The sequence below is a fragment of the Mus caroli genome, chromosome 9 (genome assembly GCF_900094665.2).
Source record: "Mus caroli chromosome 9, CAROLI_EIJ_v1.1, whole genome shotgun sequence".
Classification (NCBI taxonomy): Eukaryota; Metazoa; Chordata; class Mammalia; order Rodentia; family Muridae; genus Mus; species Mus caroli.
Window position 1 is genome coordinate 114659788 of NC_034578.1, and position 15169 is coordinate 114674956.

The 15169-nt window shown below is 42.9% G+C and overlaps 1 protein-coding gene across 2 annotated transcripts in view; it reads right to left on the reverse strand.

The window, feature by feature from the left end:
- Window positions 1-15169, reverse strand: part of Oxsr1 (oxidative stress responsive kinase 1) — an 83154-nt gene that overhangs the window by 2819 nt on the left and 65166 nt on the right. For both annotated transcript variants that reach the window (XM_029481498.1, XM_021172478.2), the window contains 6 exons: window positions 12620-12655; window positions 8320-8466; window positions 6887-6951; window positions 3923-3975; window positions 1821-1889; window positions 613-677 (listed from right to left, as the gene is read on the reverse strand). In XM_029481498.1, the coding sequence (XP_029337358.1) occupies window positions 613-677; window positions 1821-1889; window positions 3923-3975; window positions 6887-6951; window positions 8320-8466; window positions 12620-12655 (435 nt within the window). The remainder of the gene's footprint in view (window positions 1-612; window positions 678-1820; window positions 1890-3922; window positions 3976-6886; window positions 6952-8319; window positions 8467-12619; window positions 12656-15169) is intronic.

The window sequence follows — 15169 nt, forward strand, 5'->3', positions numbered from 1 at the left end:
AAAAGTTCAGGTAGCAATAAAAACAGATAAAAGGCTGCAGAAAGGAAGGCGGTAGGTGAAAGGTCCCTGAGATATAAAGAGGCCACTGTGTTTCTTCTAGAAATGCTGGGGCTGTTTGTATAACTATGTCAAATAGCTCTCTAACTTCCTTGGAAGAGTTAGAGGCCTTGGTTGCAGCTTCTGGGAGGGAGAGAAGTGAGGCCGTGCAGACTGAGAGCGCAGTCAGGGCTTGGGCAGAATGGACGAACACAACTCGGCAGAGCCGTTTTTGGTTTTTCAGGACAGGGTTTTTCTCCGTGTAGCCTTGGCTGTCCTCAAACTCAGCCACCTGCCTCTGCTTCCCAAATGCTGGGATTAAAAGCGTGCACCACCACTGCCCCACTGACTCAGCCTACTCTCTAGCCTTGGCAGTTAGGGGATGGAACAGCCAGTCTGCAGGAGGAGGGGGTGAATGGAATGGCTGGTCTGTAGGAGGTGGGGTGAATGGAATGGCCGTCTGCAGGAGGTGGGGTGGATGGAATGGCCGTCTGCAGGAGGAGGGGGTGAATGGAATGGCTGGTCTGTAGGAGGTGGGGTGAATGGAACAGCTGTCTAGAGAGAAGGGGTGAGTACCAGTTTGAAAGTGACAGATCGGTTGGACTGAGGCTCTTCCACAATCTTCTGCAGATTGGCTGCCACTGCAATCATACAAAGAAAATTAATGAGCAGCTACACAAATACATTTTCAACAATACTTTAAAATCCTAAAATGTTAAAGTTAATGTGAAAGTTAAGAATCTTCGATGGGGGCTGGAGAGATGGCTCAGCAGTTAAGATCACTGACTGCTCTTCCGAAGGTCCTGAGTTCAAATCCCAGCAACCACATGGTGGCTCATAACCATCCGTAATGAGATCTGACACCCTTTTCTGGTATGTCTGAAGACAGCTACAGTGTATTTAGATATAATAATAAATAAATCTTTAAAAAAAAATCTTCAATGGACAATCAGAATGGGAAGAAAGGGCCAGTCATTTTCCAAATCAAAGCTATCACTGATCACTGAATAAATAAATCCTGAGTCACTGTTAAATGAACTCTTTAAAATGTCTGGACTCCCCTAAAGCAACAGCAGAGTAAAAAGTATGCCTTATGTTATGACACCAAAAGCCTGTGATTAGGAGGCAACCGAGTATAGTCTGTGATCTGTTTTTGTTCTACTATTCCATAAATAAGAATCTTTTTCAAATGGCATACTACAAACCCAAGTGTGAGATGTACACCTGTACAATTTTAGCACTGGGCCGGGGGTTGGGGAACTGAGGCAGGAGATAAGTAGTAAGTTTCAGGCCTGCCTGAGCTTCAGAGCAAGACTTTGGCCCCCCAGAAAATAAGGAGAAAAGACACAGACTATACAAGGCACGCACAGCCTGAACTATCCATCAGTTAGTGTTTCAGACCAAGTGCCGGGATGCCCACCTTCACTTCGGTTTTCCTAGGACTCAATCTATAGCCTGCTCATTTCCATGTTTACACACATCAGTCAGTCCGACGTATGAGAGGCAGAGAACACAGATCAGTCGGGCCAATGTATCAGAGGCAACAGAGCCATTATCTCACTGCTTTTCCTGTCATTTCCTCTGCTGTCCCAGAGATAGTCTACCAAGGGTCTGAGGTAGGACAGGTTTTTGCTGGCTTGCTCAGGAACTGTCTTTGATACTATAATTTTAATGAAGCCAAGACTACTTCAAGAAGCACCAGACCTGTTCACTGGAAGCAGGATTTCTTGGTACCATGTATACATCATGACATTAGGGCTAAGAGCAGAAAATAATATGCTTACCTATTACTAAATCCCTTCCATCAACCAGGCCAGCAGAAATGAGCTCCTGAGAAACACCCTCTGCTGTATCTGAAGGAACAAAGAACACAGTGCTGTGTTTCTTGTGTACACATGTCACTGTAATGCTCACGGTCGGCACAGGGAGAACACACCAGAGCCAAGCTAACTGCTCCGTGGGCAGAATTAGGAAGGCAGGTGGGGGTTGTCCTTGACTCTCAGGTGAAGCATTCTTAAAGGTCTGGCCAGGGAACAGAGTCTATATGAACTATATGGCTCAAAGCAGAAGACAATCACTGAGCTGTATAGTGCAGAGCTCATGAGCGAGCGCATCACAAGAGTGAGTGAGCTACAAGGGGAGACAAATCCACTAGCTGTGTTTCAACCCAAAGTGTTGGCATGCCTGAAACTTCCCATCAGTATTAGCAACTGTAGCCTGTTTTTACTTTGGTTTTTCTAGGACTCAATCTCTGTCCTGCTCACTCAATGTTCTACAAAGAACATCTAGTAAGAACTCTAAACTTGAGCTCTCTGAGCTTAGACATGAAATTCAGTGAATTGAATTTCTCAAATTCAAAACTTGAGAAAATACCTTACTATCTTTCCTGAGAATCATGAAAATTTATTATCATCATTATGATGGCAGTTTATTTTCTTACCTACTCATCCTAGGTGAGACAATGTAAGCAATAGATACAACAGAAAGCAAATAGATGAAGTAAACGATCTCAGTCTAATTTCATTTCAGCACCATGGAGGCAGAGGGAGGCAGATCTCTATGGGTTTAAGGCCAGCTAACACTGCACAGTGAGATGCTGCCTCAAACAGCAAACCAACCAGCCAATTTCATCCTTAACTGAATAGGTGCTGGAGTCTCTAGAAGGTACAAGAGAACCGATGGGAGGGGGTGTGGTGGTTTGAATATGCTTGGCCCAAGGAGTGGCACTATTAAGAGGTGTTGCCTTATTGGAATAGGTATGGCCTTGCTGAAGGAAGTGTGTCACTGTGGGGGTAGGTAATGAGACCCTCCTCCTAATCTCGTGGGAGCCAATCAGCCTTCAGATGAAGATGTAGAATTCTCAGCTCCTTCTGCACCATGCCTGCCTGGATGCTGCCATACTCCGGCCTTGATAATGAACTGAACCTCTGAATGTGTAAGCCAACCCCAATTGTTGTTCTTATAAGAGTTGCCTTGGTCATGGTGTCTGTTCACAGCAGTAAAACTAAAACAGGTGGTGTGCACACATTCATACAGATGCCTAGCAATTAAAACTCCTAAAAACATACCTAAAAAGAAAAACACCCTCTGTATATCTGCATGCAGACTGTGGAACCTAGGAACAGACATTTTCTGGCCATTCCTAACTATGAGTTAACAAAGGCAAGAAAAATGACACCTTGTTCCAGGTTGAAGTTCACAATGAGAAGCAGTATTGTGACAAGGTTCAGCTTCCACATGAGGAAAGGGAGCCAGGAACCCTGTGTCTTGCGTGTTTATCAGAGAGAAGCATGTGCAAGGATAAGAGCAAGGACTATGGACTCTGGAAGAACTTGACTTCAGTGCCTCCTTCTAGATTATGAACTGGTTGCTCTGGGTTCCTCTAACCTGGACTTCATCCTCTCCAAATGGGAATCATTGTTCCTTAGATCCCTGTCTTAAGAACTGAATGGGGCCAGGCGTGGTGGCGCACGCCTTTAATCCCAGCACTCGGGAGGCAGAGGCAGGCGGATTTCTGAGTTCGAGGCCAGCCTGGTCTACAAAGTGAGTTCCAGGACAGCCAGGGCTACACAGAGAAACCCTGTCTCAAAAAAAAAAAAAAAAAAAAAGAGAACTGAATGGGATAATGTTTAGGGAAATGCATGCCTCATAGTGAGTGGCATTTATTAATAGGCTTGTATCGATTACTATACAGCTTATTAGAGTCACATCTCCAAATGAAACTACTAGTAAATCCATTGCAGTTTTTCTTCATGTATATTTCCCAAAACCTAAGCAAGGAAGTTTCACCATTCTTTAAAAGCAAACCTTATCTAAATAACAAAAACTTCATACCTACCTAGCAAATTAGCATTCATTGTTGTCAGTCATATTTTGTAATACTCACCTCTCCCAGGAGTAAATTCAAATCGAATATCATTTAGTTCTTTTTTGGAATTCCTATTAAAACAGAATAAGGAAAATAAGAATTTCTGAATATATGCTTACAGTCTGCCAATATATCTGTATACTACATGTATGTATACATCTGTATATGTGTATGCCTGTATATGCATGTATATATGTATGGATGTAACAGGTATATTTTATTTATTTATTTATTATTATATGTGAGTACACTGTAGCTGTCCTCAGATACTCCAGAAGAGGGCATCAGATTTCGTTACAGATGGTTGTGAGCCACCATGTGGTTGCTGGGATTTGAACTTGGGACCTTTGGAAGAGCAGTCGGCGCTCTTAACCACTGAGCCATCTTGCCAGCCCGATGTAACAGGTATTTATGTGAATGTATTTGTATTTAAGAAAGATTATTCTGTTCTCACAGATCATATACTTCGTCCTAATATGCTCATTCTACAGGGCTCTTAGCCAACACTTTTAGCATTATCATCAAATTATCTTATATGACTTTGAATTTATTATCCCCTCTACTGATCAAAGGATTTCTAATTTGAGGATACTCAAATCCATTCCCACACTTAATCCCACTAGAACAACACTATGGTCTAAATTAGACCTATAAACTGTGTTAAAAGCCAGTCCTTGGTGCAGTACTGAGAGGCTACTGAGAGGCTAATACAGTGAGCAGGTCTGTCTACCATAAGGTGAACTGTGCCTCTTCTTGCTTTCTTGTGCACTCTTTGTCTTTTAGGTCACAAGATAAAGCAACATGAAGGCCTTCGTCAAATGTACACACAGACCCTACCACTCTGGACTTCTGGCTTATACTTAAAATGTTAAGACAACATATTACTCTCTAGCCTGGGCTGGCTCAGACTCTCATAAATTCTTCTGCCTCAGGCCCCCAGGTGCTGGGACTATAGGTGTGAGCCACCACACCTGTCTAATCTCTATTACTTATACATTACTCAATCTTTGGTATTCTTGTTTTGACAACAAAACATGAAGAGGAACATATAATCATATAAACTTGAAGGAAAGCCTATGTGCACAGAAAGGAGGGATTTAAATGCTGGAGGACACTGTCATCTGTGGTTCCACTCCCACGTGTCCACTCCAACACACTCACAGAACTAAGTACACATTATTCCTTCAAATCCCACAACAGTGTAGAGAACACATGAGCCCAGAATGAAGAAGAAAGCTTTAGAGGAAGGTTTCTGTCTGTTCTGCGTGAGGAGTATTCTGCTGCTTGTAAGTCTGTGCACCTTGTGCAGGCCTGGTGCCTTCAGAGGCCAGAAGAGGATATCAAATATCCTGGGACTGGAGTTACAGATAGTTCTCATGCAGGTGCTGAGAACCAAACCCTGGTCCTCTGCAAGAGCAGCCAGTGTTCTTAATCACTGAACCATCTCTTCAGCCCCCAAGGTAAGTTTTTAAATGGGACTTAAAATGAGCAGGATTTGAACAGGCAAAGAGGGCAGGAAAAGGAATTGGGCCCATACCGGTAGCAATATGATTGGTGTGGTATAGCTACGATCAATACTCAATGTGTTGAGACTATCTAGGTAGCCTGAAGTTCTAGTTAAGGTAGAGAAATGAGAACATAGTATCTAACAGTACACATGACAAATCACTGTAAATTCAAATTCATTTACCTAAACAGGGGAAAGGGTCAGGTTTATTTCACAAATAATATGCTTGAGGACTTCTCACTGAAACTGGGTGGTTTAACTGGCACTCCAATACAAATAACAATATGGCAAACTGGACTTGAGGTGTTTATCATCTCTTCTGTTCATTTATGTCTGCATAAAGGGGAATAAGAAGCCCACGTCCTACTATTTCCATAAACTGTGCAAACAATCACCCTGGCTGACACCATCCTGCACACCTTTAACCCAGCACTTTGGAGGCAAAGCAGGTAGCTCTCTGTGAGGTTGAGGCATGCATGATCTACACAGTAAGTTCCAGGACAGCCAGGGCTATACAGTTAGTCCCTGTCTCAAAAACACCATAAAACAAACAAGCATAAACAAACAAGCCAGAATAAAATAAACAACAAGAAAACAGAGGCTTCCTCACACAAAGTGTCCTCCACACCCTCCTGAGGCCCATGTCTACTGTGGTAAGACTCAACACAGATTTCTCTGCAGAGACGCGAACACTCTCTGTACAGTGCTATAGGTAAGAGCATCTACCACTGAGTACTTCCTATAGAAAGAAAGTAACCACATTTGCTTTTCAGTGTTGATGATGTAATTTCACTGTTCCCAGCAGAAACCATTTTAAACAGCTCTTGTGACCTCTACCTATAATTCCTGTGTGGTCCTCTACTGCACGGTACTTCAATGGCATACTTTAACACTAAAAGAAGGCCTAGCCTGTCTTTGAGCTATTTTTTTTCATATTCATTTATGACTATAAAGAAACAATATAACATCCAAATTTATTTTACAAAGAAAATTATAGAATCTTGATCCCAACTATTAGTAAGGGAAGGTTAAAACACAGATCTGATACCAATGACGTTTCTTCCTGAGCAACCTCCCTAGGCCTTTCTGTGCATCCTACCATGAACCAATGACAACACAGGCAGTAAACCCGAGAAGCTACAAACTTCTTCGCAGGTTGCTCAATCACAGCCATGAAGTGCCTGTCCTAAGTTCATACGCCCACAAACCCCATCGTCAGACTCCTCCTCAGAGGAGCAGCCATCGTTGCCACTGCCCCAGCATCCTCCATTACAACCCAGATGGCAACACTGTAAATACACATGCTGCTCCTTGCTAAGCAGATATGCATGGCAGTCAACAAACCTGTTAAGAGCTGGATTCTCAGACAAGCAGAAATTCATGTTGGAAACACACGGTGCTCTGCAGTAGCGTACTCTAAGGCCCAGCGATGCCAGCACCTCTAGAGTCCTCAGAAACAGCAAATGCTCACTTACCTTAATCTTAGCACTAGACTGATAGGGATCTTGGTCTCCTGGGACCGTTCTCCTGAAGATTGAGCCTGAAATGCATTGATAGAAAGTCCCTGTCAGGAACATGAAGCAAGGACAATGGCCATCTAAGAAAGACACTTGGCAGGAGTTTCCATCCTCCCCAGCCTAAGTCCTTGTAGTCCCCAAGACAGCCCCTGTGGTGGGAGGGGCCACCTCCAGATGATCAACAAAAGGCAGCTATCAGTTAAGTCAGTGGAATCAGAAAGTTAATTTCCAGGACAGCCTAAAGTAGCTGTCTCCCAGGACTCCATTCAACTCAAGATTCAGGGTCTTTTGAAATCTTTCTGAAACCTATAAAGCTTTGCTTGCTGGAGGACATACATTCTATTTGTCTGACATAATTCCAATCTTTCTGTCAGTTTTTCTAAGACACCTGTATTTTCCCATGTGGCAGATGAAGGAAGGGAAGTCAGCCAAGTGACTAAGTAGCAGTACTCAGAGCAGCGGCCTCCGGGGACAGAACACAAGATGAAGATATACTAAAGAACAAAAGGAAACTTCACAACTGCCATTTCTTCTCACCTAGCATTTCTCTTTTTTTTTAAAGACTTATTTATTTATTATATGTAAATACATTGTAGCTGTCTTCAGACACTCCAGAAGAGGGCATCAGATCTTTTTTTTTTTTGCATCAGATCTCTTTACAAATGGTTGTGAGCCACCACGTGGTTGCTAAGATTTGAACTCAGGACCTTTGAAAGAGCAGTCAGTGCTCTTAACTGCTGAGCCATCTCTCCAATCCCCCCTTTTTTTCCTAGCATTTCTAATAATTAATAAACGAGCTGACAGTGAAACTTTTACTCAGCCAAACGGCATACTATCATGAAATGCAGAGTACCAGATAGAACCACAGTTACTCAGCATGCAGGGACTCGCAGAAGCCATTACTACCCAGAAACTGTCACCACACTACAATCTAATGACAATTGTGTGTGCTTAAGTAAATATTACCTACTTTAACAAAGGTAACCCTTACAAAATAGACAAGTATCTTCAACAGAATACATTTGATAAGAGAGAGCCTAAAGAATTACACCAGCATTAATGAGTGTGAGTGAGCAAAGGGGAAACTAATGGCTGACTCTCCAGGCTCAGAGGAAACTCCTCCACTGCACTAGGCTTCCTTAAACTTCACAAAGATCTAATGAAGAACAACTGACAATATGCTACCAGATTTTTTGTACTTGGTATATTTTCATAAGTGACTTATTTTGATGCTTAAAAACCTGTGTGATCCTTATAAAGCTCTTTTATTAGTACCTGTAACACTATCAAGACAGAATTTCTCACTTGTTCCAAACCAAAGTATCAATGGGCATTACTACTGTTCTATCATCTGCCCACAGGCGACGGGCCAGGAAAGAGTCCCCACTTACCTGTGCTGGTTTTGCTGGCTCTGCAGGGGGCAGGAGAGAGACTTGAGCTGGCTGTGTGGGCATCTGGCCAGCTGGCTGAGGTAGATGCGCAGAAATCTGTTCTGGAACTTGAAGCAAAGTCCCCATGGGCTCAGCTGCCGAGAAGAGCTGCAGGAAAGACACGCAGCGCTGCAGAGTGAGTGGGAAAGCTCTGCACCATCTCAGTGGGCACATGGGGCGAGGACCGAACTTCTGTGCCATCTCAGTGGGCACACGGGGCGAGGACCGAACTTCTGTGCCATCTCAGTGGGCACACGGGCCAGGACCAAATTTCTGTGCCATCTCAGTGGGCACACGGGGCGAGGACCAAACTTCTGTGCCAGTGATACTCACATTCACTGCACTTGTCTGTACTATATACTATTCAGTATTTCTAAGCATTCTAAACTCCTTTTGGTTTTGGTTTATATAGGAGAGTGTTTTGTTGTTTTATTAAAGAGGCTGGTCTGCAACTTGCTAGGTAGTCGAGGCTAATCTCCAGTCGCTTCCCAAGTGTGGGAGTATGCACATGTGCCATCACACCTGTCTAGCAACTTTCTGAGGTATAACCTGTGAAAGATGAACCTAGTGGCAGGGACTGGATTGTCACTGCCCGGCCTCTGGAAAAGGGAGAGTAGATTAGTACTCTGTGAGAAAGGGTTGTCTAACTAACTGACAGACAATTAACAACCACAATATACAAAGAACCCAAAAGACAAAAGAATCAAGGAAATGAATGATCCAATTTAAAGTGTTCTAGGAATCTAAACAGAATTCTCAACAGAAAGAATGAAAATGGCGTGGAAACACCTCAAGATGTACGGAGTGCCCCATCCTAAGCAACCACAGAAATGCAAATTGAAATAACTTTGGCATTTCACCACCCCAATCAGAACTGCAGACATCAACAAACCAACTGACAAGTGCAGGTGGTGGTAGGGAAATGCCGGTTAGAAATTAGAAATAAATCTACCATGGAAATCCAGCGAGGCCACTCCTGGATATGCCCAAAGGACTTAATACCCTACTCCACAGGCACCTGTTCGGCAATGTTCATGGCTACTCTGTCCATTACAGCCACTAAATGGAACAACTTAAAATGCCCTTCAGCAGGTAAGTAGACAAAGGCAGTGTGGCTCATTACACAACAGGCTATACTCAGCTGTAAAGAAAACTGAATCCATGAACTTCCCAGGTAAAAAGTAGACCCAGAAACCAAGAAAAGACCAGGGCTGGGGTGAACCGGGAGAGGAAGAGCAGGAAGTGGGTGAGGGGACAAGGAGATGAGTACAAGGAGAGGCTCCAGCTGGGGAGGGGAAAGAAGAGCAACAGAGAAGAAGGAAGTCAAGGGGAGAAGAGAAGCCAGGCTGTCTGAGGAGTCCTTTTATTTCTGTACGTAGATGTTACTTACTATGACACACAATCATATTACAGAAGGAGGCCGAGGCAGGAAGGTAAGGAGGACAGGCTAGACAGGATCCCTGGTGAGATCTTGTCTGAGGGTGGAGGAGGATGGGAAGTGTGTGACAGCACGGACACTGTACGCTTCAAATGTTCAATACAGTTTAATTAGCGAATCTGGAGGACAACCAGAGCTTGATTATAAAACTAAGCTAAACATATTTAAAATTAGCTACTGGGAAAAATATCAATGAAGTGAAAAATATTTTACTAGTAAAAGATAAAAGTCAAGGGGCAATAATAAAGTCTTACTTTTGACAGAAAATAATGACAGGCAGACAGACAGACAGACAGACACACACACACACACACACACACACACACCCCTTCCCTAACACTGTGTCTAAGTAAAGCCCCAGGAGCCCGGCTGGAAATCTGACTCACTGCTTCGGAGGGCTTACTGCTCTTGCAGAGGACCAGAGTGTGGCTCTCAGCACCCGCATTAGGCAGATAATAACTGCCTGGAATTCCAGCCCAGGGATCTGATGCACTCTCTCACCTCTGTGAACACCTACACCCATGTGCTCCTACATACATACATACATACATACACACACATACAAATTTAAGTTAAATTTACAATTAAGAACCAAGGAGACCAAGAATAAACCTTAAGGAAACTTTTATGTTCATTAGTCCCATAGTAAAAAGCTCGTACTTGTATTAGATTTTTGACAGAAAAATAGAAGTTAAAGATTAGTTAGTTCTAAGTAAGTCATGTATTATTAATAGAATTTCAAAAGGCCAGCTTCCACATTGCATGTCCACATGATTATCTACCTTAAAGGCATAAATGATCTAGAAAACAAAGAAATAAAACGTGAAGGGATATGGTTGTAGTCCAGCCTCACAGGTTTGAGTCTCAGTACTGCATAAAACCAAGCATGGTAGTACAAGCCTATAATCCTAGCCCTGAGGAGGCAGAAGCAGAAGTTCAGCATCTGGGTCAGCCTCGGCTACATAGTGAGATGGAGGGTACACTGGGCTATGACATCCTGTCACCAAAACAAAAGCAGGAGTCAGGGAAAGTAAATATGAAAATTTGGAATGTCAGAATACTGTTGTAGGGAAGCCAAATGGCACCACACCAGCACTAAGAAGATAACAAAACAGCAGAGCACAGCGGCACACACTTTGTAGTCCCAGTACTTAGATGCTGAGGCAGTGGGATTGTGAGTCTGAGGCCCTGGACTACAAAGTAGTACCTTGTCTCAAACCAAACAAGCTGAAAACATAAACAGAATTCCCACAGTTCAGCAATTCCGCTTCTAGACGTCTAGCTCAGAGAACTGAGAGCAGGTGTTACACACTGGCGTTCGTAACAGCGCTATCCACTACTCAAAAGACGGAAGCACTTCAACTTGCAGATGTCATCTGAGAGCTGCTACAACACGGATGCACCACAAGGACATTGTGTGGGGAAAACAGCCGATGAGAAAATAAAAAACACTGTGACTCCACTAATACGAAGCACACAGAATAATCAACTGTTTTGACCTGCCAGCTTCCAAAATGACATAGAGACAATTATTATTTATTAAAACTCAGGCCTTTGCTTAGGCGATTTCCCAACTGGCGTGTATAACTTCACTAGCCCATCTATACTAGTCCACATTTGCAACCAACTCTCACAATGTCTCAGTGTGTCGGACTTCCTCCCTCTCTGGCTGGCAACTTCCACACCTCTCAATTCTTCCTACAGCTCCTATCTCTGCCCAGAAGTTCTGCTTTTCCTATTGTGCCTTCGCGCTGTCAGCTATTTATTAAGCCAATGGGAAGGTGAAGGAGGTGAATGTTTACAAAATATGATGCAGGTACTGAACAACTGGAATAACAATACCAAAGTCCATTCTCAGCTCTCTATTGGTAGGAAATCAACATTTGAATAATGCAGAGACAACGTTTACATAGTGCACAAATATTATCCTAACAAGACAGGGTTTCTCTGTGTATCCCTGTCTATTGTGGAATTCACTCTGTAGATCAGGCTGGCCTCAAAATGAGAGAACCTCCTGCCTCTGCCTCCCAATCTTTTAAGAGGGTGGGGTAAAGAACAAGGTCTCAGTGTCTTCCAAGCTAACTTTGAACTCATTATGTAGCCAAGAAGAATCTTGAACTTTTAATCCTGCTACTTGACAAAAACTGGGACTTCAGGGATATGCATCACACTTAGTTTTATGTAGCATGGGGGATGGAACTCAAGGCTTCTGCTGTGCTATCATCAAAGCCATAACCTCAGCTCCTGATGGATTTTCACTGGCCAAAAGGACTGATGGATTTTCACTGCACATGATGTCAGGCCTTGGAAAGAGAGTGATCCCAGGCGTACTGAGAGTGAGGAATGGGAACACACAGCAGTGGGAGTGTGTCAGTGTGTTGGTAGTTAAGATACACGAGATTATTCAGATACATAAATCATGTACACAGTAATGCACATAAGCTGCGTATAGCACACAGACAGAGTGTCCACAGATTAAGAGCAAATGTAAGTTTTTAAATCACATACCATACAAAAAGAGAAGGTGCTACCAGGAAGAAGAATGTACAACACAATAGGCCAGGAAGTCACGTCCCTCTGGTAGTAAGAACAGTCCACTGTACAGGGCAATGTTTGTGGGATTTCCTATCACTTTCCACTTCAAGCAAAGCAAACCTACAAACAACTCAGCAAGCAAGGAAGCCAGATCAAAGTCTGGCCGGTACAATGAACGCCTCATCAACACTGAATCCCACAGAGACAGACACACACTGCTTGACACGCTTACCTAAGAACAAAATAAAATGTCTCTTTACAAGAGCTTGGTAGCCTCCAGTTACTTACCTCAGAGTTTGATACTGAGTCTTTTACTCGGGGAGACTGAAAGAGACACAGAAAGAGACACTTATTAACTGAGACGGTAAGATGACTTGTGGTCAGTTTCCAATAGTGAATTCCAAGAAACTGCAAGTAATGCTAACCGTAAGTCACTCTGTTCCATAACAGACTCTGTTCCATAAACTAACTCGAATCTAAGTTTTCTGAGAAGAGAAAGCTGTTGTGATATCATTACAGTCTTTGTCCAGGTAGTCAATACTGAACATATCAATATACTTACTGTATTACAAGTTAACAGTGACAGCCAGGCATGGTGTCTCATGCATGTGACACCAGCACTCAGGAGGCGGAGGCAAGCAGATCTCTCCAAGTCTACAAATTGAGCTCCAGTCCAGCCAGGGCTACGTAGTGAGACACACACCCTTACCCACCCACCCCTGCACCAATCTCAAACAGAATAGAATATATCACATCAAAACAAAAAGAAAATTGTACGAAGAAGTTTTATAAGCAAACACCCAGGTGGTCTGAGTTCCCAGGAAGTCGAGGCCATCCTCCAAAGCAAATCTCTTCTCACTGATCATAAGCATATTATGTACCTACGGTCAATTACAGAGGGACTCTACCTTCAAGCTACTTATCAACATATCTTCTAAGTCCCAGTATAAATGTTCTTGCATGTGCATGTTTATGGCTAAGCTATCTACAACAGCTACATGTCCATTAATAGAAAATTAGATAAAATAAATGTGCTAAGTATACAATGGAATTTTATTCAGCGATAAAGAAAAACAAAAACATGGCATCTGCAGGAAAATGAGTAAAATCGGAAATCTTTAGGTTGAATGGAAACCAGCCACTCTGTAAAAGACAAATACACGTGTGGTGCCTATATTCAAACTGTCATTTGTATTTGCATTTTTAGTGAGTTTAGAAAGAGAACCGTAAAAGTTGAAGAACATATTTTCCTAGGGTTGGTTTAGAAATCATGAGATGCACATGGCAAGAAAACAGGAGATATTGGAAGGGATGAAGGAGAACCAGGAAGACATGAGCTGGAGACAAAGAAGGGGATGGAGCAAGAATATAGCTGTGAACAAGACATCAAGAACAAGATGTGAACAGAATGCAAAGCAAGACCTACCACTTTGTATATTAATTGTTAAACTGATTTTAAGAATTCTCAAGGTAAATAAATATAAAAACAAAAACTAAAATGAGAATAATCATGTGGCTGAGTATGGCACAATTGTATATATGCATGAAGGAATTTAAGCCAGAGTAGATATGTATGTAGGTTTCCAGGTTTAAAGCTGTCAGTCTTACAACAGCCAAGACACGGAACCTGGTAAGAGGTCCATCAACAAGGGCTCCATTTTCAATGATGAATGAACCTGCAGGTAAAGTTAGTAAGCAAGACTCAGATAAACTGATATAATTTTCTGTTATATGAAGAATCTAGGCTAAAAGAGATGGCAGAGAGAAGAGAGGAACAGACACACAGCATGGAACACAACCAAATAAGCAGACAGAGAGATGGAGGCTGTGCACAGGAAAGCAGAGGGGAGGGAGGGCGTGCTGGATGGGGACACAGAGGAGACAGCAGCAGGAGATGAGGACAAAGTGCAGTGGTGCATAGATAGGAACATATGCCAAGGGAGCCCACAACCCTACATGGCAACTAAACCCTTCTATTTATAAATCACAGACTTACTGGTAAGCAATGGGCGAAATTCACCTTGCCAAGTACCCAATGAATAAGGCCAACAGCCTGCCTAAGGCAGTGTCGACACAGAAGCAAAGGGAAGCAGCAAGGGTGTCAGTGTTAACAAAGAGACATCACGAACGGTGTCTGTAGCGATGTTACTTATCTTTTAAAAACTAAATAGCAATATGAAGATAAAATAAGGGGAAACAATCCATAAAGGTCTGGTCTTAAAGAGGCAGCTATGTGGGACACAAAAAGCAAAAGAATAACCATCTGCTCTAGAGCAACGCCTAACATGGGACGGACTGGAGAAGCGGTGAAGGAGATAAAGGAATGGAAAGCTATCTTGAAGGACAGCACAGGAACTACCCAAAATTAGAAGGGAAACAAATGTTGGCCACTTCTGTCTTTTGCAGGACTTTTCTAAACTTAATGCTTAGTATATATTTGTCGATTTTCATTGGCAAGGTCTTAAAAAACGTAGCACACCTTTAATCCCAGCACTAAGGAGGCAGACGCAGGAGGATCTCTATGAAGCTAAGGCCAGAATGCTCATAGAGATCTCCAGGACAGTCAGGTCTGCAAAGAGACTGGCTCTAAAAAAACAAAACAAAAGCAAAGTGGTCCTAAGAACTCCATGGGAGTAAATCCCACAAGGCAAACATGCCCATTATGAAACTTACCCACTCCAAAAGAAAGACCTCAAGGCTTCGAGCACAAGCACGGATGTACAAACACAGACAGACAGAGACACACACAAGATACTCAGTATATACCAACTAAAGAAGTCTACTATTCCTTCTAGCACAAGCACGGATGTGCAGACACAGACAGAGACAGAGACACAC